General features: G+C 33.8%; 2 protein-coding genes across 6 annotated transcripts in view; both read right to left on the reverse strand.

The window, feature by feature from the left end:
• The window catches only part of LOC140447590 (methyltransferase-like protein 22), a 540943-nt gene that overhangs the window by 513962 nt on the left and 197 nt on the right, over positions 1-26784 (reverse strand). The gene's annotated exons all lie outside the window — the stretch shown is intronic.
• Positions 1415-26674, reverse strand: frc (UDP-sugar transporter UST74c fringe connection). Of its 2 annotated transcripts, none has more exons than XM_072540320.1 (2): positions 6890-26674; positions 1415-6412 (listed from the first exon to the last, which is right to left on the reverse strand). In XM_072540320.1, exon 1 carries the CDS (start codon positions 26525-26527, stop codon positions 25535-25537), a length of 993 nt encoding a protein of 330 aa, XP_072396421.1. In that variant the 5' UTR covers positions 26528-26674; the 3' UTR covers positions 1415-6412; positions 6890-25534. The 2 variants fall into 2 exon arrangements, with proteins under 2 accessions (XP_072396421.1, XP_072396422.1); XM_072540321.1 differs by having other exon boundaries at positions 1415-4053; positions 4147-26674.

Below are 26784 nucleotides of genomic sequence, written 5' to 3' on the forward strand. Positions count from 1 at the left end.
CGTAAGTGGATGTGGGCCAGATGGCACAACGAAAAACAAAATTGATTTGTATGTTTTGTATGATTTGTATGTAACCTGAAAATGACGCTGTTATTTTACGCCTAGGTTACAAGCGTAGCAGTAACATCTCCAGAAGATGCCAACCCCTAGTGTTGGCGAAACGTCGAGAACTAATCTCAGAAGACAACGGCCTAACAGCCCGAACAAACAGTTTAACAAGTTAGACGATGACCGTGAAAGCCTAACGCAGTTTATCAATGGAAATATGATTTTAAGAAAAAAAAATTGCCATCTTGGTTCCTATTGGTCATGGAAGGTTCTTTTTTTTAATATTGTGTTTTTTCACCACCAATTCAGTGAGCCTAATTACAAGCTTGTGACATAAAAAATATCAAACTTATTATAAATTTTTATAAGCTAAAAAGTCAGACCTTTTTAATATCAAATTTGATAAAATGTTCAATTTTTTTAATATATCTTAAAATTGAAGCCTCAAAGAATCGATTGCGATGTGCTAAATACCTCTAGAGTCACTGTTTGGGCAGGTACAGTTGTTTAAATAATCGCTCTCAGAGATAAACAAATTGAATAACTTACAAACTATCGGTCGATCTAGCTGAGATTTAGCACACTTTAATAACTGATTAACTGCCACAATTTTAAATAGTTATTTTTAAATATGTCATTATGCAAAAAACAAAGTTGTTAACATTTATAAATTACTGCCAAAATAATGGTTTTTTGAAATTATCTCTGTCAATTATTTATGTATTTTAATTCGGAAACTATGAATATTAAAGAACTTTTTATGATCTATAACTTTTGTTTGAAATATTTTTCTCTAAAATGTATAAGAAGCCTTTTATATGCAAAAAATGATTTTTTCACTTTTTATGATTGTTGGACATCAGCAAAGCTAAATCAGCTATACGTCTTTAAGGATTTGCCATCAGCTATCCCTCATATCCCTTTTAGAACCTTCAAAAACCTGTTTAAGATTTTTTAGCTCTTTTTTTACTGGCCTAATAAGCCAGCCATCATCAATTTGTATGTAAAATTTACAGGTACGATTGTATCTACATTTCCAAAACATTTTATAGTAAGAATTATCTCGTAGCTGGTATCTCGGTATACATTGTTATCTACGAGATAACTCGTATTTGGCACTAAATTGGTTAAATTGTTACATTATAGTTTCCCAAGTTTTATCAAATATTTTGTTGACAAAACAAACCGAAATTTCAAAAATAAACTGTTTATCGTATAAGTTGCGGTTTGATCTCAGCGATATATTTGATAAAAAGTTTTATTCAGTTTGTATTTTAAAGAATTTTAAACAATAATGTCTTAGTCGAGTAATGTGTTAGTAGAGTACCTACTATTTATTTAATTATTCAAAAAATAAAAAACAATCTATTGGTCCAAGGTTTATTTACAAATACTTAAATAAAAATGTACTATTTACACAGCCAAAAACATTTTTATGACGTGTTAGTTAAAATATTTGTACAATACGACGAGAAGAGTCACAACAACAGTAAGTATGATATGTTAATAAACAAATAGTGAGAGTACTGACCTACGCTTCTTTGCCTTGGAAAAATTGATGACCTCCTAAATAATAAATTACTTATATGTAATGTATTCAGTTATTGAAATATAAACAATTATTATAATATATGAAAGTTATTATGATATTTTGCGGTAATTCGGCAGGTTTATGCTAAAATCCGCAACACAAATCATAAAATTTAGATCTTTTAGAAGATATCCAACTGCTCCCGTACAATTACCTATAAAATATTTACATCAGCGTCATGCGCGAGGGTATACCATGAAAAAGCTTTTTGCAAGGTGGACGCCGCGTGTACTCACTGCGGACCCCAAACTGTTTTGCAGGTTTTGGGAAAAACAAAATATGAACATTAAATTAAAACGCACAGTACATTTTATACACACTAAGTATTTACAACTTTTATTTATTTGTACAATTACTACTTAACGTCTATTTACAGCCTAACCAACTAATAATAATTATAATCGTCCGTTGATTTGACCGATATCATGTCTGGAAGCATATTCCGGTGCTATGAATTTTATTACACCTAACCATAACAAAAGAATAATAGATACTCACAACTAATAATGAAACTGCATTCAAACATTATAAGAAAAAAGACCTGGTGTAAAGAAGAAAAAACTTCTTTCCTGTAGGATATGCTTACAAGTGTCTTGACAATGGCGAAATTTAAGGATATATTTTTTTCTTTTTCTTCTTCCTCTTTATAAGCAATTTTACTTGTTCATTGGCGGATTAATACCTCTATGGAAGGTATATAATGTCCAAATTGACTATATTTTAATAAACCACAGATACCGAAACGTAATACAATCGGTGAAAGCGTACCCAGGTGCAAACGTGGCGTCGGACTACAATCCTCTTATAGCAAAATTCCAACTTCACTTAAAAAAGATACAAAAAAGCTACAAAAGTGATAAACTAAACATACAAAAATTAGAATCAGAAGATTCTAAGTCAAAGAAAAACTGAAACAAGAAATTAATGCAAACCTAGAATCGACACCGGAATCAATTGATGGTGATGTAGAACAACAGTGGCAATTCTTTAAAAATGCAATTATCGAACCAAGTCGCAGAGAACTCACAACAACCATGCAAGAAAGGAGATTGGATGACAGAAAAAATCTTGGAAATGATGGAGGACAGAAGAAGGCAAAAGAATATCAACATAATTTAGTATCAACAGCTGCATAATCAAATAAGAAGGAAAATAAGAGAAGCTAAAGAGACTTACAAAACAAATATGATAACTTCAATCTCCATAAGAAAGTTAAAGAATTAGCTGGTGTAGCAAAACAAAAAACCTCGAGCATACTAATGTACAAACAAGGAAACATTTTAGTGGACACAGAACAAAAATTAGGAAGATGGAAAGAATATATAGAGGAATTATTCCATGACCAGAGACAGGAAAATACATATGAAGATAATCAGAGTAAAGACGAGGGACCCGAAATAACAAAGTCAGTATGCATAAAGTTAAGCATGCAGTAAAGTCCATGAAAAATAATAAAGCTGCTGGTCCAGATGAAATACCAAGTGAATTGCTAAAACAGGTCAATGAAAAAAACATAGATCTTTTAGTCCAATTACTGAACACAATCTATTCCACAGCAATCATTCCACGTGACATGCTGACATCAACATTTATTTGTCTACCAAAGAAAGTAAATGCCAAAGAATATAGTGATTATCGAACGATCAGTCTAATGCTGATCCATATATCCCTAATAGAATACACGCTAAGCTGGAGATGGATATTAGAGATTCCCAGTTTGGATTTCGGAATGGAGTGGGCACAAGAGAAGCACTATTTTCTTTTAACGTGCTGACCCAAAGATGTATGGATGTTAATCGAGATCTTTATGTATGCTTTATAGATTACAACAAGGCATTCGATAAGGTAAAATATGACCGACTTATAGAAGTACTCAAAAACAAGAATCTGGATGTGAGGGATGTAACATTGATATCAAATTTATACTACAGGCAACGATCAAATGTGAAAATTAGAAGAGAAGTGTCAGAAGAAGTGGAGATAAGAAGAGGGGTTAGGCAAGGTTGCATACTGTCGCCGTTATTGTTTAATGCTTATTTTGAAGAAATCATACAAGAAGCTTTGGTAAACGAGACAGTCGGCATAAAAGTGAACGGAAGTTTAATTAACAACATTAGGTATGCCGACGATACAGTCATAATAGCCGACAACTTGGAAGACTTAGAAGGAAGACTATAAATGAACAAAATATTAAGATATAGTGGAGAATACGAGACAGAGTTACCAACGAAGAAGTACTACATAGAATGGGTAAAGAGCGCGAACTAGTCATAACCATAAAACGTCGCAAACTAGAATACCTGGGTCATTTAATGCGAAATGAAAAACGATACAACCTACTTCGGACCATACTTCAAGGTAAAGTGCATGGGAAAAGAGGTCCAGGACGAAGAAGAATATCCTGGCTGCATAACCTGCAAAAATGGTTTAACTTAACCACTACCGGACTTTTCAGGGCAGCAGTCAACAAAGTCAGAATAGCCATGTTAGTGTCCAACATCCATAACGGATAGGCACCATAAGAAGAAGGAGAATACGGACTCTCTCGTAACATCAAAAAAACCAAATTCATGTAAATTAGCAAGAACAACAATACAAACGAAATATTAACGGTAGGCGGCCAGCAGATTGAGAGAATAAAAAGATATACTTACTTGGGAACGATAATCACAGAAAATAACGATTATACTGCAGAAATAAAGTCAGAATTGAAAAAGCACGTTTCGTGAAAATGAAAAAGATTTTATGCAGCAAAGATCTGACACTGGCCCTCAGAATAAGGCTAATTAAATGCGAATTAAAGGCGAAGGATACAACATCTTGAGACTCATAATTCAAGGAAAAGTAGAGGGTAGGAGAAGCGTAGGAAGAAGACGCGTTTCCTGGTTGAAGAACCTGAGAGAGTGGTTTGGTTGCAGCTCAAGGCAATTGTTCAGAGCAGCTGCCTCGAAGGTCAGAATAGGCATGATGATTTCCAACCTTCGTCGCGGAGATTTCACTTAAAGAAGAAGAAGGAAGGTTGTCACTCCATCTTTTGCGCGGTCATCCTATACTTCTGCCGATTGGTGATTTATCTCTTGCTATTTTGACGACACGGGTCTCTCTCATTCTGCTTATGTGGGTATTCCATTATTTTTTCTATTTAGTGTCCGTTCGTTTATACACTGCACGTTATTTTTTTCTAATGTCGTCACTTCTCTTTCGATCTCTCAGCATATTTCCTGTAATTCTTCTCAGTACTCTCATTTCTGCCGTTTTCAGTAGTCTTTGTGTTGTGGCTCTGTCGGATCTTGTTTCTAAGGCATAATATGTCATTATTGCTCTTACACTGGCTTTATAATTTCTTGACTTCATATGTGTTAATGTGACTGTTTCGCCATAAGGTGTTATTTAGGCATCTTGCCAGACTATTTGCTTTTTTTACATGATCTTTCACTTCTTTGTCCAGGTCTCCATAGCTGGACAGTGTAATTCCAAGGTATTTTATTTCCATTACTTGTTCAATACTAATGTAAGTAAAATTTTTGGCTTATTCCCAATAAAAATAGTAAATTGCATTAACATACTACAAGAAAATAGCCTCAAAACAATATTATGGATATATAATAATTAAAGGATCGCATAGATATCGGTCAAACATATAAATCAGTTATTCATTATAAATAATATAATGTACTAAAATAATTTTGGTAAATATTTGATTGATCCAAGGCAAAAAAGTGTTAACAGTTATTAAATACAGGAACATATTTTTACTTTATAAATTGATCGTTTTAGGAACTACCTTGACAACTCGTGTCTTGCTTTCAATAGTATCAATAATTACAAAATATAATTTTAAGGACATATACATAATATATAGGTACAGTATTGAGATTCATCTTCACATACATTTTAAGTTGAACAGTTTTATCTTCTTAAGCGTGTGTCTAAATACCGAATATTTACAAAAAAACTTAGCGTTCAAAAAGTCCTGATTTATTACAATATGTAGTATGATCTATATACTACTGTACTGAAATAAAAGTAACAATATGAAAGAAAGATTGCAACTGTCGTAAAGTTTCAATACTCGTGATAAAATCTTATAAAACAATATTTTATCCCTGGTATTCTTAAGAGCGGATATACAGGGTGTCACGAAAAGGTAGGTCATAAATTACAACACTATTGCGTAGTAGTATAGAGCGGTCCGCGCAAATAAGAGCCGTTCCACACGATGCCGCCCCGCTGGCATTAATCAAAAATACTTACAGAAATCAGTTTTTATCCCATTATTTTGTCACCAACACCTTTGCGCATCCTGCGTTCAAAAAGTCCTGATTTATTACAATATGTAGTATGATCTATATACTACTGTACTGAAATAAAAGTAACAATATGAAAGAAAGATTGCAACTGTCTAAAGTTTCAATACTCGTGATAAAATCTTAAAGAACAATATTTTATCCCTGGTATGCTTAAGAGCGGATATACAGGGTGTCACGAGAAGGTAGGTCATAAATTACAACACTATTGGGTAGTATTACTCAGTAAAAATATACACAAAAAAGTTACACCCCTTTGAAGTTATAAAATGAAAATGGATTTTTTCAGATATCTCGAGAAGTGTTTGACATTTTGAAATGAAAATGAAAAATATTAATGGTATTTGTGTACAACTACAGAGCGGTCCGCGCAAATAAGAGCCGTTCCACACGATGCCGCCCCGCTGGCATTAATCAAAAATACTTACAGAAATCAGTTTTTATCCCATTATTTTGTCACCAACACCTTTGCGCATCCTGCGTTCAAAAAGTCCTGATTTATTACAATATGTAGTATGATCTATATACTACTGTACTGAAATAAAAGTAACAATATGAAAGAAAGATTGCAACTGTCTAAAGTTTCAATACTCGTGATAAAATCTTAAAGAACAATATTTTATCCCTGGTATGCTTAAGAGCGGATATACAGGGTGTCACGAGAAGGTAGGTCATAAATTACAACACTATTGGGTAGTATTACTCAGTAAAAATATACACAAAAAAGTTACACCCCTTTGAAGTTATAAAATGAAAATGGATTTTTTCAGATATCTCGAGAAGTGTTTGACATTTTGAAATGAAAATGAAAAATATTAATGGTATTTGTGTACAACTACAGAGCGACCCGCGCAAATAAGAGCCGTTCCACACGATGCCGCCTGGCATTAATCAAAAATACTTACAGAAATCAGTTTTTATCCCATTATTTTGTCACCACCACCTTTGCGCATCCTCTCTCCTGTTCGCTTACTTTGTTTGTCAATAGTCGTGAGGATGACGTATTCTTCGACTACCAGCATTTCTTTTGATCCTCCTGATGACGTCGACGCGGTGTGAACTACATTATTAAATTTATTTGTTTTGCCATTTGAATGTGTATTTATTACTATTTATTTATCGGTTTTTTTATCCTTCTCTCTATTAAACATGGTTTCAGAAAAAAAAGTGTTTAAACACCTTATTAACGCTATTAACGTTTCGATGGGCACGTCTTTTAAAAAAGTGAAGGATGCGTGATGGCTTTGCAAGTTTTATATCCCAATTGTTATCAAATTTTTAATTTTAGAAAAACTAATATTGATGTAATTTATGGTGTATATTTTAAAATAGAAAACGTAACAGTATATTGCAAATACGCAATGGATATTAATAATTTTATTCATTCCTGTCAGTGCCGAACTTGTTGGTTGCCTATTTATATTTGTTTTAAACGAGATAATTTAATCGCACTTATTCACGGAAAGGAATATAACAAGAAAATATATAAAATAAAACAACTCAATCGCAAAATAAAAAATCAGACAGAAAAATTGACTTTTTATCAGTGTCAGGTGAAATAATTTCTTCATACTTTTCTATGTACGAGCAAAGTACGAACAAAACGATAATCGTCTCTAAGTTGTGCCCTCTATTTAGGAAAGGAGTTTATCAGTTTCATCTCCTCTAAGCCGAAATTTTTGACTATAGATTTAACTTAGTGTTGCTACATGAAGGTTCGATACAAGAGCTCTGGATAGATCAGGGCCACATAAAAGGTCTATCTGGTATTAGCAGAGGGTTTATATATTTATATAGCAGATCTATCGATCTTAATAGGCTCTTAATATTAAAAGAGGAGGCAGGCATGCCTCTTGTCGCCCCTGTTGTTCAACGTTTAGTCCTAAAGAATTTTCAAAAAAGCACTTTCTGAAAAACAAGAAGGAATAATTGTGAATGGTGAAGTCATGAATAACTCGCGATAAGCGGACGATACAGTACTTCTAGCTTCTGAGATTTATTCAGATCGCCCAGATCGACATTTAAAAGCTCGTCACATAGTCCTACTAGAAATACTAGTCGATAATATATGTCTTCAATAAATCGATTTCCCACAACCACACATGACCAAAGAAGTGAAAAAGATACTCTGGAATCTGAAGTTGCACATTTGAAGGAGCAACTAGCGACTAGTAAAAATGAAATAGGAAAGTTAAGAACAAATTTTGCAGACTGAACAATTACAAGAATTCCGAGATGCTTTGAATGAATTACAGGTTCACAATCAGTGTCAGCTTAAAGAAAAAGATAATGTAACCGAAGAAGTAAGTCTCCGGAGGACCACAGTTAAACAGGAAGAAGATAATAAGCAGACTTCCCTGGAAAACCTTAAAAAGAGTTAAAAGAAAGATAATGACTTAAAAGATATACGAGAATGGCTTAAAAATGTATTATGACCGATTTGGCAGACAATGACCAAATATAGTGGAACTATAAAAGCGTACTCTCGCGTAATGGGAATCTCTGTGTCTTTCCAATGAACTACTACATAGGAAGTGGGAAAGTCCCGATGGAGTACGTACAGTTCAACAAGTTGTACTGTCAAAATCACACATTAAAAATGTGTTGCAACTTATACCAGCCTTTCTGAAGGATATTTTGGAGTCAAAAGAACACTTGCCAAAGTTCGAGACAGATTTTACTGTATCAATTGCTGCCGAGATGTAGATTAGTGTAAGAAATGCGATTTATGTAATGGTATAAATGGCCCTGCAACAAGAAGTCGTGGTGGCACAAAATCTTTCCGAAGAGCCTTTTGAACGACTTGTAGTGGATATTCTCGGTCCACTTCCGATAACAGAGAGAGGTAATAAGTAGAAGTACTGAAATTATACCCCTTTCTAATCAAGAAGCGACTACAGTAGCAGAAGCATTCATAACACACGTCGTATCAAGACAACAGTTCATTTAGAGTTACAATCTAATCAAGAACGAAATTTTGAATCAGAATTAAAGCAACAATTTACGAAAATCAGATGGAATGGTCGAAAGACATAATATAACTTTTTCAATACCTTTCAATATTTATCCCGGATAATAAAAAGAATGGGATACTTTAATTCCTCTATTTCTGTTAGCCTATAAAAGTTCCGAACATGAATCAACTGGTTATTCTCCATCGATGATTACCAGAAGAGAAATGAAGCTTCTTCAAGATCTTATTTTTGCGAAGAACAACGTTCATCCATGAGGTATATCGAAAAATTAAATGAAAAATCGGAAAAAGTGTACAAATTTGCTCGTAAAAGTTTGAAGGCTCAAAGTAATAAAGACTAGGCAAGGCTCGACATGCATGCTACTGAACGTCAACTTTCGAAAGAGTTGACCCAATATGGTTATAGAACCCCACGTGTAAGAAAGTACTTTGTCCGAAACTTCAAGAAAACTGGTCTACCGAACATTTACCAGAGAAATTAAGACGATGGGAGGAGTACATTAGAGAACTTTTCTAAGATGAAAGATGGGAAATGCAGAAAATACAAGAATTAAATCCTTTAGCGAGACAGAAGATCACGATAGATAAAATCAAATATGCTATCAAAAACTCTAAAGACAATAAGGCAGCTGGAGTAGATGAAATACCAGTAGAACTGTTAAAACTAGTGGAAGAGGATAACTTGAAAGTATTGGCAGATTTATTCAACACGGCGTACGATACGGGAATAATACCACACGAGTGACTGAAGTCAGCATTTATAACCATCCCTAAAAAACAAGCAGCAAAAGAGTGCTCTGATTATCGAACACTGAGCCTCATGAGTCATACTTTAAAAGTACTGCTGAAAAGCTAGAGGAGGATATTAACGAGACACAGTTCGGGTTCCGAAATGGAATGGGTACTCGAGAAGGACTATTTGTCATCAACATATTGATTCAGCGATGTCGGGATGTAAACGTTGATCTACACTTGTACTTTGTTGACTACGAAAAAGCTTTCGATAAAGTAAGACATGAAAAACTAATATCAATACTTATGAACAAGCGCTAAGACAGTAAAATTATAAATATAGTGCAAACATTATATTGGAACCAAAGTTCCATAGTTCAAATTGATGGGCAACACTCAGAGGAAATGAAGATCTGTAGAGGAGTTAGACAGGGATGTGTTTTATCGCCACTTTTGTTTAACTTATATTCTGAAGAAATTTTGCAAAACACGCTCAATAATATCAAAGCGGGAGTTACCGTTAACGGAAAATTAATTAACAACTTACGATATGCAGACGACACTGTGATCATAGCAACGAGTATAGAAGATCTACAACATCTTATTGAAAGCTTAAGTATGAATAGTACTGAGATGGGAATTACTATAAATGCTAAAAATACGAATTACATGCTAATTACAAAAAGACCACAAAATATACATCACCTATTGACAATCAATGGTAACGTGATAGAACAAGTAGAAAAATATCAGTACTTGGGAACTTTGATCAATGAAACCAATGATCATACTGCAGAAATAAACAGGCGAATAGAGATTGCCAGATCAGCATTTATACGAATGAAGCCACTCATAACGTGCAAAAATCTAAATTTGGAGATCAGACTATGTACCATTCGCTGTTATATATTTTCAACATTATTATATGGAGCTGAGACTTGGACATTAAAAAAATGCAAAATGCAATTTAAAAAGAATCAAGGCTTTCGAACTCTGGTTATACCGCAGAGTATTAAAAATATCATGGACTGATAGAATTACAAATAAAGAAGTACTGGAGAGGGTTGGTAAAGAAACAGAACTAATCACCACTATACAAACCAGAAAACTGGAATACCTAGGCCACGTGATGAGGGGACCAAAATATGAAATTTTGAGACTCATAATACAGGGAAAGATTCAAGGAAGAAGATCTGTTGGCCGAAGGCAGAACTCATGGTTGAAGAATCTACGTGATTGGTATCAATGCAGATCGATTGATTTGTTTAGAGCAGCAAGTTCAAAAATAAAAATAGCCATTATGATTGCCAACCCCCTAGGGAGACGACACTCTAAGAAGAAGAATAAGCCCATTGGCTGAAGTACGACAGGTGCAGAACACACGGCTGCCAGAAAAGAAAAAACCACATCGTTTTGCATAATGTTAGTAATCTACCGATCGACAGTTAACATTCTGCCATTAATTATCTGTGTGTCTCTAAACATATGCCCGCTACTCCATAATTGAGCATCTACCAAAAGAAGTTGCAAGAGTAACATAAACTTTTTATTTTGTTCTCTTGGGCTTCGATACACTAAATCTGAGTTTATACAAAGCTCTCGTCCGTAAACAAAACTAGACACAAATCATCATCATTAATTTTGATATTCTCAAGCAAAGGGAAGTCGTTCTACTCGATTACGCGTTTTTCTGACCTGTATGACCTAAAACCAGAGCTTCTTTAAATGTTCTCACTCAATTGTATGCTCACTTATTTTGGTTCCACAAACTTTATCCAATTCGTTTCTTGTTCTAACTGCTGTTTTATGCCTATTTAAAAGTGTTTGCAACACTACAAATCGATTATCTACAGCCGTGGTTTGAGCGTGTTTGGATTGACCTTGTCTTGTAACATATTGTCAAGTTTCTCTCTAAGATGTATCAATATTTAGATGCATCCTAGATTTTTATTTAACAAACTAGTCGGCAACATCACTGTAAGATCGACAAATTCGTTCATCGCTATTTTAGCAAGATCAGTCCTTTTTTAAATCACACATTATTCAATTGACTATTTTAAGATCAAAGTGGTAACAATAAAAAAAATTGGGTAAATCAAATTTAAAGGTGTACCAAAGAAAAAACTAGGAACTTTAATGTATAGAAAAAGCAATAAAAAATAAAAGATATTATCTTAATGTCCAGTATATCAAAAAATAATAAAAACTGCATCTTGCAACTTAACGCAAGTCGATTAAAATATTCATTGTACACTTAAGGAATAAAATCACCACAAAGACAAACAAATTACAACTATTAAAAGTAGATACATCTCAAGGACCATCAGCAAATTCAGGGCAAACACAACTATAAACTTTAAAAACATCAATGGCGACGAAATTGTTGTAAGCCTGAATTTCTCAAATGTAGTAAGTATCTATTATGAATAACAAAAACCAAAAGTTTTACGCTATCTATATTACTAACAAACTAATATAATCTTGCGGCTATAAGTAAGCCACAATAATTAAGGTCAATACAATGATAACAGTAGTAAATTTAGATAAAAATTAGATAAAGGGTTACCGAATTTACTTTTAAACTGAAACATATTAATTTGAAATGATTGTCGATATTGAAATTACGTAACACAGATACGAATGCAATATACTAATGATAATATGTCATTTATAATCCTAGATAAATAAATAAAATATTAGTAGATATTTGGCAAATCCTATAATTATAATTATATTTACTTGCTTTACACTTTCGGAATTTGAGAAATATTTAAATATTTTTTCTATTTATTTTATTATGAACAGTGTGCAAATGTTAAAATATTTACAGAAAAAATCTAACAAGATAAGAGGCCTTTATTCAGCAGGCGAATATTACTGGAATCCTAAATAGTGCACGAAAGCTATCACTGAAACTCTGGACACTTAAAGCGAACACCACATGAAGACTCAATGGCATGAATAGTCACACAAAAATTATTAAGACCATACATAAGAAACCCATCTACCAGAAAAATTCAGATATGATATCATAAGTAATCTCCTATAACAGACAAATAAATTTAGCATACATTTTTGACTAACTAAAGAGCAAAGAGACTAAATGTCGTTAACGACAGACAATAATCGTAGCAAAGATATTAAAATCGGTGGTAGAATTATTAATAACATCCGATGCATAGATGACACCGCACTAATGGCATAGAGCCTAGAAGACCTTAAAACTCTGTTGAACGCTGTAAACAAAGAATGCACTAAAAAGAGCTTAACAATCAACGCAAAGAAAACAAAATGGATGGTGGTTGGAAAAATAAATATCGAAGACTCAGTACTAAAATGACATAACAAAATCCTGGAAAGGGTGGAAAACTTTAGATATCCGGATAGTTGGATTGACTGCAGGCTTGAAAGTGACGAGAAAATTTCGACCAGAATAGAACTTGCACGAAAAAGCTTTATTATCTGGCATTCTGTATTGTTTGTCATTGACCACACGTCTAAGACTATCGAAGTGCTACATCTGGTCCGCTTTGTTCTATGAATGTGAAACCTGAACAACAAAAATAAACGTGAATAGCACACGTATCTAACGAACGTGTGCTAGAGACCATGCACAAAGAGCGACAATTAATCAACATCATCAAAATGAGAGTAGTCCAATACTGACTGCGTAACATTAGACAATGGACAGGTCCAACGGTCGAGGAATTGTTCGGCAACGGCACACAAAGAAGAAGACAGCCATGGCTGTTGGCGCTTTTCAACAACTGTTTGGCTACTGATTGGACTCCTAACATCTGGAAGGAAGGTTATCGACATTCTAAAACCTGGAAAATCACCTAATGATGCCAAAATGAGAGATTAATACAGAATCACCTCTCAGCTGCGGTGACATGTCTTCTGATTCCTGAACAAGCAAGCTTCCGTCCGGAAATAAGTACCACTTCACATGCGCTAAATACCACAGTTTATCGAAAATAGCTACCAGAAATAACGGACGTAGCGTTCATAGACCTTTACGCCGCTTACGATACGGTCAATCGCAAACTCTTGATTAAAAAAATCTAGTCTATTACAAAATACTACACGCTAACGTTGGCAATCAGGGATTTTCAAGCATATTCTTTGTAGAGTTCCAGGATGGGAGTTCTAGTGTTCCGGCTCCAACGACCAACCAATACCGAACGACACCACCAACTTTATATGTGCTGACGACCGAGCCACGGCCGACCAAGGTTCGACAAGGTTCCTCAACCTTGTGATCGATCCTCTTAGAGAGGATCAATCAATCCTACAGCCAGGACCAACTCTAGAGTCTGGGCGAGAGACAATAAGGTGTTTCTAGTATGGATACCAGGCATGAAGGAGTTCAAGGTAACGAACTAGCAAACTCGTTGGCAAAAGAGGCCTGGAGAAATATTTGAACGCCCAAAATCCTTCTGTGGCATGAAAGATACTATAAAAGGTAAAGTTCACAGGTGGTTGAAAAGGAGTCATAACAACAAAAAAGAGCCATACAGGAGCAAACACATATGAATGTGAAGAAAATAATAATTAGCAACGACACCAGGCTCTCGTCTAGTCTGATGGATATTTGTACACAAGAACTGAAATCAATCACAGAGATAGTGATTCATTATCATGATTCTGGCTCGACAACCCTGTTATTACTATCCATCATCTTCCTCCGCTAGCCATGTATTCCCATATTTCTCATGTCTTTAAAGATGTTATCAAGAAACCTTGTTCTGAGTCTTCTTGTTCTCTGACCAATGGGTCAATCAAGGAGCGTTTTTCTAGCTGGGTCATTTTGTTCCATCTGCATTACATGCCCTACCCACCTCAGACGTCCTATCTTAATATAGATTATACAATATCTGGTTCCTGGTATATTCTATAAAGTTCGAAGTTGTGTCGTTTTTTCGACACCCCTTTTAGTGTAAAAGTAAACTCTTAATTAGTAATTTGAATCAAAAAGAATATTGAGACGATTAGGCGTTTCTAGGCTTTTGTTTAATCTTTTTAAAATGTTCCTGACTACATCAAATCGAAAGTATTGTGTACGATTGAACTGGTATTGAAGTGGAGATTTCAATAAAGGTAACATATACAGGGTGGTGTGTTTAAAAAATCAAAGTAATTAATGATATCAGAAAAATGGTAAATTTGGCAATGTTGCAAACAACAAATTTCAATTATTAATAAATCTATCTATAGGGGGTAACAGACCGAATTGGGCGAATACTTAAAAAAGTCAATGTAAAGACCGTTTTCAAGCCAACAAAGAAAATCAATGACTGTTTACGATCGGTGAAGGACAAACGCGACCCGTTAGCAACGGCTGGAGTATACACATGCACATGTCGAATGGTCTATGTGGGAACCACAAAAAGACACAAACACAAGGATAAATGAACATAAAAGCCATTGTCGTTTAGGACATATCGACAAATCTGCCGTTGCCGAACATGCTTTGGGAAGCGGAAAACATCGGATACTGTTTGAAGAAACGCAGATGCTGGATAAAACATCACAGTACTACCCACGGTTATATCGGGAAGCGGTGGAAATATATAAGCATCCAAATAATTTTAATCGTACAGAAGAAGGACTAAGAATTAACAAAACATGGATACCGATATTAAAATCCACAAACACCCTTCCCGCAAATTACGAAAAAAGAAAAGCTGCAAACGACGACACGCCCCCTCACGCCGAAACCAGTGGAGGGGAGGCGAGTAGAAAATATAAATATGACGTCCATAGTACAACGCGGCAAAAAGGGCAAAACCCGCACCGATCTACACTCTTATAGACCGATCATTCCATCATTTCAATTCGGCTTTAGAGAAGGTCACTCCACCAAAACGGCATTGACAGAGATCGTCACACACCTTACACAAAGTCTAAACGATGGCAAAGTCTCCTTAGGCATCTTCCTCGATGTTCAAAAAGCCTTCGACCAAGACTGGCATACTGGACTGGCCAGTTAACTGTTGAACATCGGCCTGTCCCTCTCATTCGTTAGACTTATCCATTCATATGTCTCTCAACGTCTAATCCCGGTGAAAGTGCGAGGTCACTTCTCCGACTCTTTTACTCCTACAGCAGGAGTACCACAAGGTTCAGTGTTGGCTCCCATATTATACACAATTTACAATAGTGACTTCCCCAACCCACAATACACCAGTACAACCACTTTACTCTACGCAGATTATACAGCTCTCGTAACAACATCACGAGACGTAGACGTAGTACTTAGGTGTGCTCAAAATCACCTTAACCTGGTCGACAGGTGGTGTAGGAGATGGAGAGTAACACCTAACCCAAATAAAACACAAATGATTCTCTTTAAACACCCCAGTCGCAGCAGATTCATCACACCCATCATATCCGAAAGATACGACCTTAGACTTTGGGGGGACTGACTGCAGCTCCACGACCGGATTAAGTACCTCGGTGTGGTGATTACACAACACTAAACTGGAGGACTGATCTGGACATAGAATGCAACAAGGTTAGAAGCAGAGTCGGTCTACTCAATGTTCGACCAAGTTTGGAAGGACGACCCACGTACACTCATACATACATACAAAACATTTATTAGGCCGGTCATCAAGTATAGATCCAACATCTATATGACGATGAGCGGCCACCTCACACAAAAACTGATAAGATTGGAAAGGGGAATCCTGCGTAGAGTGAACAACAAACAACGCGACTACCCCTCCGCCCTTATTCATCACCTATCGAATATCCAGCCCATCAATGAGAGGCTCTCCTGCCTGAGCAGGAGTTACACAATCAAAACCATCCGAGGCCAAAACTTCAGAGCCCAAAACATACTGAAAACTACCTGCTCATCCATCGGCAATGTATTCAGAAGATAACCTAAACCCAAAAACCCACAATATTATTGGACCTTGCCAACGAGCTCCCTGATGAATACATTGACATCCTGGAGGCAACTCCCCTCTACTACCGTCGCATTAACTAGTAAATGCTCACTTCGAGCTTGCCTAGACAGGGAGGGATCGGTTTTCTGTGGTTTCCCGATCCCATTGTACAATGATACCTGTCTATTGCAGCGGATACAGCCACAGCTGCCCTCAGGCGAATCGCGATTAAATACATTTATTATTTATCAAATTGTATACATATAAATTCACATATCCATAAATATATTTTTTAGCAAACAAAATTCTGAAAAGGACCGTTAACTCAACAACCCTTTCACCTCTGATTGTCCAGGACACTCCTCCGCCGACAAGTCATGGAACCACTCAGCCAGAAAGCCAACCAAACAAAAGCAAACCACGTTCTGAAGAGGTGAAAAACCTATAAGAGGGCACAAAAACATAAAACAAAGAAAGCTAACCCACAAGAACGAACACCGAGACAATGCAGTACAATGCGGCATCAGTTTCAACTTACAAGCGAAGCAGTAACATCTCAAGAAGATGCTAACCCCTAGTGTTGGTAAAACGTCGAGAATCAATCTCAAAAGACAACGGCCTAACAGCCCGAACAAACAGTTTAACAAGTTCAAATATTCATATTGCAAATTAGGTATATTTTTGTATTTGTATAATTCGGGCCATCTGTTCAATATACATTAATGAGAGGAAAACAAATTCAATATTAGAGATAAAAGTTCATAAGGAATAAAGTTTATAAAAACTGGTCAAAAAAGCAAAACTAGTTAAGAAAATATAAAAAAATGACAATGAAAGTGTAGACTCGTAGACGGTGATATAATTAAAAACAAATCGCTAGAAGTGAGTAAAGACAAATACAACATGAAACTAACAAATAGATAAAAAATATAAGAATAATGAGATATTACCACCAGTTAAAACAAGTTTTCTCACATATGTAAAAGTAGTCTGTACTAATTTATTTTCCAATAATTTTTCAGTTCATCTAGTTAAGTGTAGAGCTCAAACTAATAATGTCAGCAGATTTAAAAAATAATGGTATGAGTTGGGCTATAAGTCATTTGACTGATTAGATTTTATTGTGTTCACTCACTGTACAGAATAATTTTTTCATTTATGTTGAATCCCATTTCATTTCAAAACAGTATCGATTAGTAAATAAAATATCACAATTTATAAAATAATTAATTACAAAAACAAATTAATTTGTTAACAAAGCTTTTACATTATGATGTACACTGAGCTCCAAAATTAACGCATAATTTTAAAAACCCTGGTAAATCAAATAATTTTAATGTTTCGTTTTTTGTGCTAATATATTATTGTTACCCCCGGTATATTGTAAAATTTATCGAAAGAACGGTAAAAAACGCTGATGTTTTTACCACTTTTTGCAAAAAATTAAAAACATACTAACTGTGCTTCATTTTATTTCGAATTTAGTTGGGTTGGATTACGTTGTGCTGAACGTTTAAAGGGGTTTTTCAAGTTTATTAATTGTTTTTTCTTTGAAATGAACCACCAGCTGCAAGAAAATCGAAATTTGTCAGAAAGTGACTGTTTTAGAATCGTTACTCTTCGCGAAGAAGGATACACTCAAGTAGAACTCGCTGAACGTTTTAAAGTCATCCAGTCAACCATTTCAAGAGTGTTAACACGTTTTTCTGTTACTGGAAGTAACTCGGGAAGACCCGGTCAAGGCCGTAGAAGGATTACAACTCTTAATCAAGACCGGTTTTTGATACTTGGTACACTGAGACAAAGGTTTGTTACCAGTACTTCTCTACAAAATGATATTTTGGATCGTTATAACTTTAGAATCAGCCAAAATACGATTAGAAAAAGACTTGCCGAAAACGACCTACACCCTGGAAGGGCATCAAGTGGCTCATTATTGACCAGAGACCATAGAAGGCAAAGATTGCATTTTGCTCGTAAACATGTTGATTGGAATAATGACGATTGGGGAAGAATATTGTTCACCGATGAATCCAGGTACTGTCTTTTTTCTAATGACAGGAGAAACGGAGTGTATAGAAGGCCTGGGGAACGCTACGCACAGTGTAACACCGTAGGGACTGTACAGTATGGCGGCGGCTCGGTAATGGTTTGGGAAGGGATTAATTTAGAGGCTCGTACGAAATTAGTTAGAATAGATCGCAGTCGGCTTAAATCACAGAGGTATATAACAGACATTTTAGAAGAGCATGTCGTGCCATTTGCACCATTTATTGGGGATAATTTCATGCTTGTGCAAGATAATGCCAGGCCACACACGGCAAGAATTGTGCAGCAGTATCGTCAGGAGGTTAGAATAATTCCTGCCATGGATTGGCCTGCGAGAAGTCCTGACCTCAACCCAATAGAACATGTTTGGGACAACTACCTAATGCACCAAACACATTAGATAAACTGTTTTTGCGGTTGGTTGAAATTTGGGATCAAATTGATTAAGAAGAAATCAGAATGATTATTCTCAGTATGAGAGATCGTTGTCAAGCAGTAATAAATGCCAGAGGAAGCAAGATACTAGTACGCGGTACTAGTATTTTCTTCAACTTTAAAAATTTCAATTTCGTCATTAATTTATGTTAGTTTGTTTAGATCAGTTGTTTGTTTAGATGTTTAGATTTATGATGTTATATTGTTAATTTCAATATATTTTTTGTAAAAAAAGAATAGTTTTTTATTTAAGATGTTCTAAAACAACCATAAAGCAGAAAAGAACAAACAAAAATTTTTTCATTACTTTGCAAAATAAGAATTTTAAAAGTATGCGTTAATTTTGGAGCGCAGTGTATTTATTAGTCCAGATACTTCCAAATAATCGTGAAACGATATGGTTAACAGTAACTGCTGCATCAAAATTATGTACATAGAGAAAGCAATTCTTGTAGGCGAATGAAGGAATCTGGATTATAGACATAATATGAATAGACTACTCACCGTGAGCAAAATAGTGAAACGCGGAACACTCGATTGGTGGTCTATTTCTCTTAAGCAGCGCTTGCGCATTACGCGTATGCCGCTACTCTGTATTAAGTATAACAAAGCCGGGGAGACATATGTCTGTTACTAGCACAATGGCACACCAGTAACTAGCAAGCGTCAGCTACTGTACCCAAAGTGGCAAGTGTGAAAATTTACCTAGCTGATCGCAAGCAATTTGATTTTTCGTGCTGTTTGATGCAATGCGCATGCGCTGAGAGTGGCATAGTCATGTGTGAACGCACATGACAGCTACTAGTATGCCAGTAGCTGTGCCATTATTTGTTGAAAGTGGTGAAATCTCTCTGTTCTGTTTTGTTTTTTTTTTAAGTTTTTTTTTTATAATAGTATATTTTTTAATCTTTCAATTCAAAAAGAGTGTTTACAAAATAATCAAGTGCTTTCTTATCATGTTTCGTTGGTAGGATAAAAAGACTATAAAGTTTATTAGTCTATATAGAGAATACGAGTGCCTATAGAATTCCTTCAAATCAATGCTGTATAACAAAAAATTGCTCGTGATAATGCATACTCCAAAATTCAAGAGGAAATGGGTGAATGTATTACTATAAAGGATAAATCGTACAATTTCCTACTCTATACAATGCCTCCAGAGATATGCATGAATCGCCAGTAGCCAAAAATCTGAGTTAATTCCAATTTAGTTCTGGCTGGGATTGCATCTCGCATATATGATGTATTTTGTTCTCAATTTTTCGAAGCAGTTCATCGAATTTTTCAGGAAGAATTCTAAAATGGTTTCCTATATCCTTCTACATCTTTAAGTATCATTTCTCTAAGCAAACAAGCACTTGCTCCATAACTTTCCTGTCTCCAATCTCTCACCCAGAGTTTTCTTTTTTTTTGAGTTTCATTATTAAATGTCTAACAATATATGTGGCAATGAGTAATACGAGTTGTTTAATTCACTCTGAATACTTTTCATTTTAGTTTTAAGAAATTCAAAGACTTATAAAATGACTTTTTAGAACTTTTCACATGGTGACCAGTCTGATTACTGTTATATGTAATATATATTCCTGCTTTTTTGCCTTGCCAGTACACACCTGCAAGCTGCTAGCATGCCAATTACTCGTAAATGTGTTTTGTGTATACCAGTTACTGGCTTATGCCAGCAACTGGTATGCTAGTTACTTTCCAATTTTACAGGCATGTGTATCCTCGGCTTTACCTTTTGACTGTCCTGTACTTAAGAGCGTAGGGGCAAAATTTCGGGCCAATGCTTTTTAAATGCAATCATTTTTTTCGAATCCTGAGAAAACTAACAAATATTTTTGAAAAATTTAAACGCAGAATGAAAGATTATATTATTACCGAGGGCCGAAAGTCCCTTAGAATAAACAAAAAGTTTTTTTGAATGAGATATTTGAAATTAAAAATCACACTAAATTTTCTCTTTTTTTTCACCCCTGTAACTTATTAAAATAAACATTATAGAAGTTTTCGGGGACTTTCGGCCCTCAGTAATAATGTAGTCTTTCATTCTGCGTTTAAATTTTTCAAAAATACTTTTTAGTTTTTTCAGGATTCGAAAAAAATGAATGCATTTAAAAAGCATTGGCCCGAAATTTTGCGCCTACGCTCTTAACTCTTGATTGAATTTTATATTCACTTTCTTATTTGTAAAAATAAATTGCAAAACAAACTAAAATACTAAAACTAAAATAACAAAAAGGTCTACAATTTGCCAAAACGATTTTATCTTAGGACACAAAAGTCGCATATTTTTTAATAAATTTTAATTAAAAAGTTAATTTGTTTATAAGATAAACACCAGATATTCTTTTAGAATCTTGTAATATTGCCAATAGAATTCTAAACTTTTTCAATAAAATTTATGGTATAACTATTTTCTGGTAGGATATTTTCTCGAATATGAAAATATAAATTATTATATTGATGTTTCAATATAGATTTCCTCCACAAGAAGAAACTAGAAAAAAGTGGTTAGAAGCCATTGGCAAATCAAGTGTTGGAAAATATGCTCATATATGCAGTGATCATTTTTCTGAAAATTCTTTTTGGGCAAGCAAAAACAGCAAGTGCTTGGTGAAGTTAGTATATTGTACTAAGTAGTACAATGAAGTAAAAGTACATTGATGAAAGCATTTTCACTAAATAACACATAATTTATAGTTTTTTTTTCAATTTTTAGAAAATCCATGATCCTGTATAAATTTAAGATTTGCTAAGATGTTGACAAATTGACAGACAGGCATATGGCATATGACAGACAAAGATAGCTAGACCACTCGAAGTGAATACTATCGTTTCACTTCTATTCACAGAACGACCCATACCTTACCTAATCTATTCTTATTATGTCTATGTCTATGGGCATGATTTGGCCTGTAGCACCATCATTGGAGATATACACAGAATGACTTAATTATGAAACAAATTCATTATTTTGCCAAATAATTTACTTTTTACAAAGATCCTAAAATAGTTCGATTTTTAAATTTAAATGCCAATTTTTTAAATAATATGCTAACATGGTAATGTCTAGTTTTGACTTGGTGACGCAATTTTTAATTTTTTTAAATGGAAATTTAGGTGTTATAATACCTCATCTGAAAAATCTTTTAATACTGTATTCAGTAAGTGAATAGTTAATCAATTATTTTTACGGAATAAACAAAAATTTATTTTATTTTTCAGTTTGAGAATTTGCGATTACTGTTAAAGTTATTAACAATAAGCTGTTGTAGTTCAATATTTTCGATGACACACTCGGCATTTAATGAACTTTATCATTTAATAAAAAAAAAGGACAAAGCTAAAGAAATACACAAAAACACAACAGCAATTAATGGTCAAAAATCCAGTTGCCTGCCAAATGTCAATTAAAATATCAGTTGAAGTTTTGTCAGATATGTACACCAAATTTCGAGTAAAAAAGTTTTAGAAGTAAATTATGGCTAGTACTTTAGGTGAAACCCACTGCATAAAAATTTTAATTTTTATAGTATGTGGAGATAAAACGAGAACTCAGCAACAGGTATGCCATTGATTTAATGCAAAGTATCCATATCCAGAGAGACTTATTGATCAGCTGATATCAACAGTCAGTAAAATTGAGAAAAAATTTAGAGAAACTGTTCATGTTAAAAATATTCAAAATGCTGGATGTCCTAAGGTATCAGAAATGAAACTTAATGTTGTACCTATTAAGTATTGAAGATAATCCTTATAATACTTCATGCCAAATTGCTGTGGTCACTAGCATGTCTCAACGGTCAGTATTATGTAAAGACAAAAAGTAGCATTCATACCAAATTTAGTTACATCAAGAACATAATGAAGATGATCCCGATCATCCTATGCAGTTTTGTGGCATTTCGTAGGATTTATGTAACCACAATCCATATTTTATTAAACAAATTATGTTTTCTGATGAATCTACATTTTGTCTAAATGAACATCATCACAAGATCAATGTCTGGGCGACAATAATTAATGGCCCAATTATCGGTCCTAATTTTTTTGAAGAAAATCTTACAGGGAAACGTTATCTATAAAAATATGCGAACAAAAGTATACCAGTCCTTGCCAATATGTTTCCAAACGCCAACAATCCTAACTTACCAGATGATAGTATTTGTTTACAACAAGATGGTGCACCCTCAAACTATGCATGTGATGTTCGCGAGTTTAGAAACCACGAAGTTAACATAATTACTCAGGAAGTTATTCTTAATGTGCAAGAAGAATGTGTTCGTCAATTTGCTTATTGTCAAGACACCGGTGGATGGCATTTTGAGCATTTAATTTAGCTAAAAAGTATTATGTAATAATTAACTTAATATTGCAATTCGTTTATTGTAAAATTATTGTAATTAAATTAATAACTTTTATTTTCTCTGTGTAAGCATTAGTCAGTTAAGTATGATACTACAAATACATTATTAAAAGACTGTTCGAATGAGGTATTACAAGACCCTCATTTCAATTCAAGACAGACAGTGACCTATTTCAGGATTTTTGTCATTATAATATTTTTCTAAACATCTGCAGTTGCACTTGATTTAAAAGTTAAAAGGACTTTTAACAAAATAATCTTCTAAGACAAAACATATGGTTGTCAGTAAAACAGAGTTACAACAACATCAGACTGTAGGAAATAAACTTCAACAGAGTCAACAATATAACCTATTTAAGCGCCAACATTAACAATAACTGGGATTGAACAGAGAAATAAGAATATGCATTGAAAAAGCCAGGGTCACTTTCTATAAACTAAAGAAAATTCTCATTAATAGAGAAATTGCATATAGTTTAAAAATCACATTAATATGCTGCTATATATTCTTCACATTTTTGTATGGCATGAAGAGCTGTACCCTTACAGAGACACTAATGAGGGAGACGCAGATCTACCAACAAATATTGCAAATAATGGCCAGAATCTACTGTCATATGGCCAGAATCACAAAAAATGGTTTGGAAATCACAATATAAATGTCTGTTCTTGGTCATCTAACAATTCTGACCTAAATGCCATTGAAACAATATGGCATAAAATGAAACAGACACTAAGGAACAACCACAGCAGACATTACAAGCCAAAATAGAGCACATTTGGAATAAATTTACCCCTAAACAGTGTGGATCCTTAGTCAAGTAAATGCCCAACTGTATTCAACTGGTCATAAAGTCTAAGGGTGATGCTACTTTGTGTCTCAATATTTAGTTACCAACACAATAAACATTTTTTATTACTTATTAATTAAGTATTTCTGTTAGACTAAGTTAATTTTGTTTGGTGTTGTTGATTGAAGCTATATGATTAGTAATTAACTAATTACATAGTATTACATTAAAAAACATTATTATGAAAAAACAAAACATCAACTATGTGAATTATGAATGTCCGGATATATAGTTGTTAGGAATGGACTTGCCATATTGCAATTGACTTGGTATTGATTGCCATAACCTGATAATTTTATATTTTATAGTGCATCCAATGGAAATATTGACAACCTACTGCATTAAGTATGTATAATATATTATATTTTTAAATTATTACAATATTGATTTAGTTAATATAACATGCAATTAATTAAAAACATTTCTTCCTTTCTGTAATAATATTGTTACTGTTATGTTTTTTTCTAATTTTTGTTATATATTTAAGTGTCATTTTTATCATTGTTATACTTTTATTTCATTATATTATGTATTTTATGGTAACTTTTTGTACTTTTCCTAATTTATGTATAGGGGCCCATGATACTATTTGAAAAAGAATAAATTTAATTTTAATTAGGACATAAAATACAGGATGTTTGATTTAAAATTAATAATGCATTGTGGTTCGCCATTAAAAAAAAAGTACATATTATTTGTATACTCCCCATTCTAGAAATCAGATTACAGTATAAGTCCTAAAAGTACTACTTTCTGTGTGTGCAATTTTCAAGAGTGAAGGTTTATAAATAAATGAGTTATCAATGTTCAAAATCTTGTCTCAAAATTTTGGGAAAAGGATGAATAACTCAAAAATTCTCAATTTTTGATGAAAGTTCTATTCAAAACAAGAAGTAGATAGTGACTTACAGTGTAACCAGAATTGATAGCCAGCAAAAATATCTTAGATGATTTAATAAGATGATTAATTAGATATTTCGATTTAATCTTAGATGATTGAATAGGCATGCACAAGTGCAAATGTTTAGATTTCAAATCTAATTTTTTCAGAGATAAGTTTAAAGTCTATGTAAAACACCATTTATATTATATGTATTAAGTTTTTGTTAAAACAATTTTTTAGTTATATTTTCTAGCATGTGACAAAATACAATTAAGTAAAAGTAAGGGATTTAAAACAAGATTCCTATTTATTCAATATTTGTTTCTATATCATTTTATAAAATTATTGCTATGACTTTTGTACACTATCAAGAAAGACATTCTAATTAATTTAATAACATTAAACAATATTTTCAGACTTTGGCTCGCTGGTTGTAATAGGTGAATAAGGAACAACTGTTGGTTTTCTTCTAAAGGTAACATAAGTATATACTAAGCTTCCAAGTACACTTATATTAATCCCCAAGAAATTTTCTACTGAAAATATATAATCTCCACCTATCACCATGCCCAGATAAGTCACACAAATATTTTTTAAAGTCCCAATAATTGTTGTTGTCAAAGCAGAATTATAATATGTACATAATACTACACTGTAAGATAAAATAAATCCCATAACACAAGATAATAAAAATTGAACCACAAATAGTGTGTCATCCCAAGATTCGTAGTTATAAGTAGCTTCCAAATCACCAGAATAAATTGCAAATAAAATAGACGGTATTATCATAAATAAAGAATTATAAAACATAAGTCCATACTTCCCCAACTCTTTCGAATCCAGTTTCTTCTTCATATATACCCCATTAGTAGCAGTAAAAAAGTTATTTAAGAAAATAAATACATAACCTCTTACTGAAAATGCAAGATCATTTATAGCTGCAACTATAGCACCTACTATCATTGTATACACACTGAACTGTACACTAAAGTTTGGCTTGATTCCTAATATATACAACTCCAAAATCATTGTCATTAGTATGGAAAACCTCCTTAAAGCTGTGAACATTGGGAGACTTAATTCTTTTGTGCCTCCTAAGCCGAAGAACATATTTCCTATATAGATCAATGGCAATGGAAATATTTTTCCAAATGTGTTCATTTCCAGACTAGGAAAAGTAACTATTCTGAGTTTTTTAGCTACAAATAAAACAACTATTGTAGCAACCATTTGACCTATTCCTAGGACTTGAAATGAAGGAAAACCATACGTCGTCAGCACAAGTTTATTTACCACTGTTATCATAAAAGACGAAATACCATAAAACAGAGCTGACCACACTTTCCTCCAGAACAAGGACTGTTCATTAATTTCTTCCTGGGAACGAGTCATGATTTTGTTTACACTATGTCGCTTGCTTTACAAAAATGTATCATTGTCGTTATGGAAGTTTAAATTTAACTGAACTTTATTTTAACTGAGTATACAGATATGATATCATTATACCGCCTTGGCCTACAACAAATGAGATACGCAAGGCAAGGACAGTAAACAGATGTTAACTGTCAACTATGTCAGTTCAATGTCAATATAAATAGAATTTTAAATTTTATCCTGAAGAATGATAATTTTTAAACATGGTATAAATA

Source organism: Diabrotica undecimpunctata, chromosome 8 (genome assembly GCF_040954645.1).
Source record: "Diabrotica undecimpunctata isolate CICGRU chromosome 8, icDiaUnde3, whole genome shotgun sequence".
Taxonomy (NCBI): domain Eukaryota; kingdom Metazoa; phylum Arthropoda; class Insecta; order Coleoptera; family Chrysomelidae; genus Diabrotica; species Diabrotica undecimpunctata.

Bases quoted from the DNA above. Each gene is read 5' to 3' on its own strand.
- frc (XM_072540320.1), bottom strand. From the start codon at position 26,527: ATGACTCGTTCCCAGGAAGAAATTAATGAACAGTCCTTGTTCTGGAGG.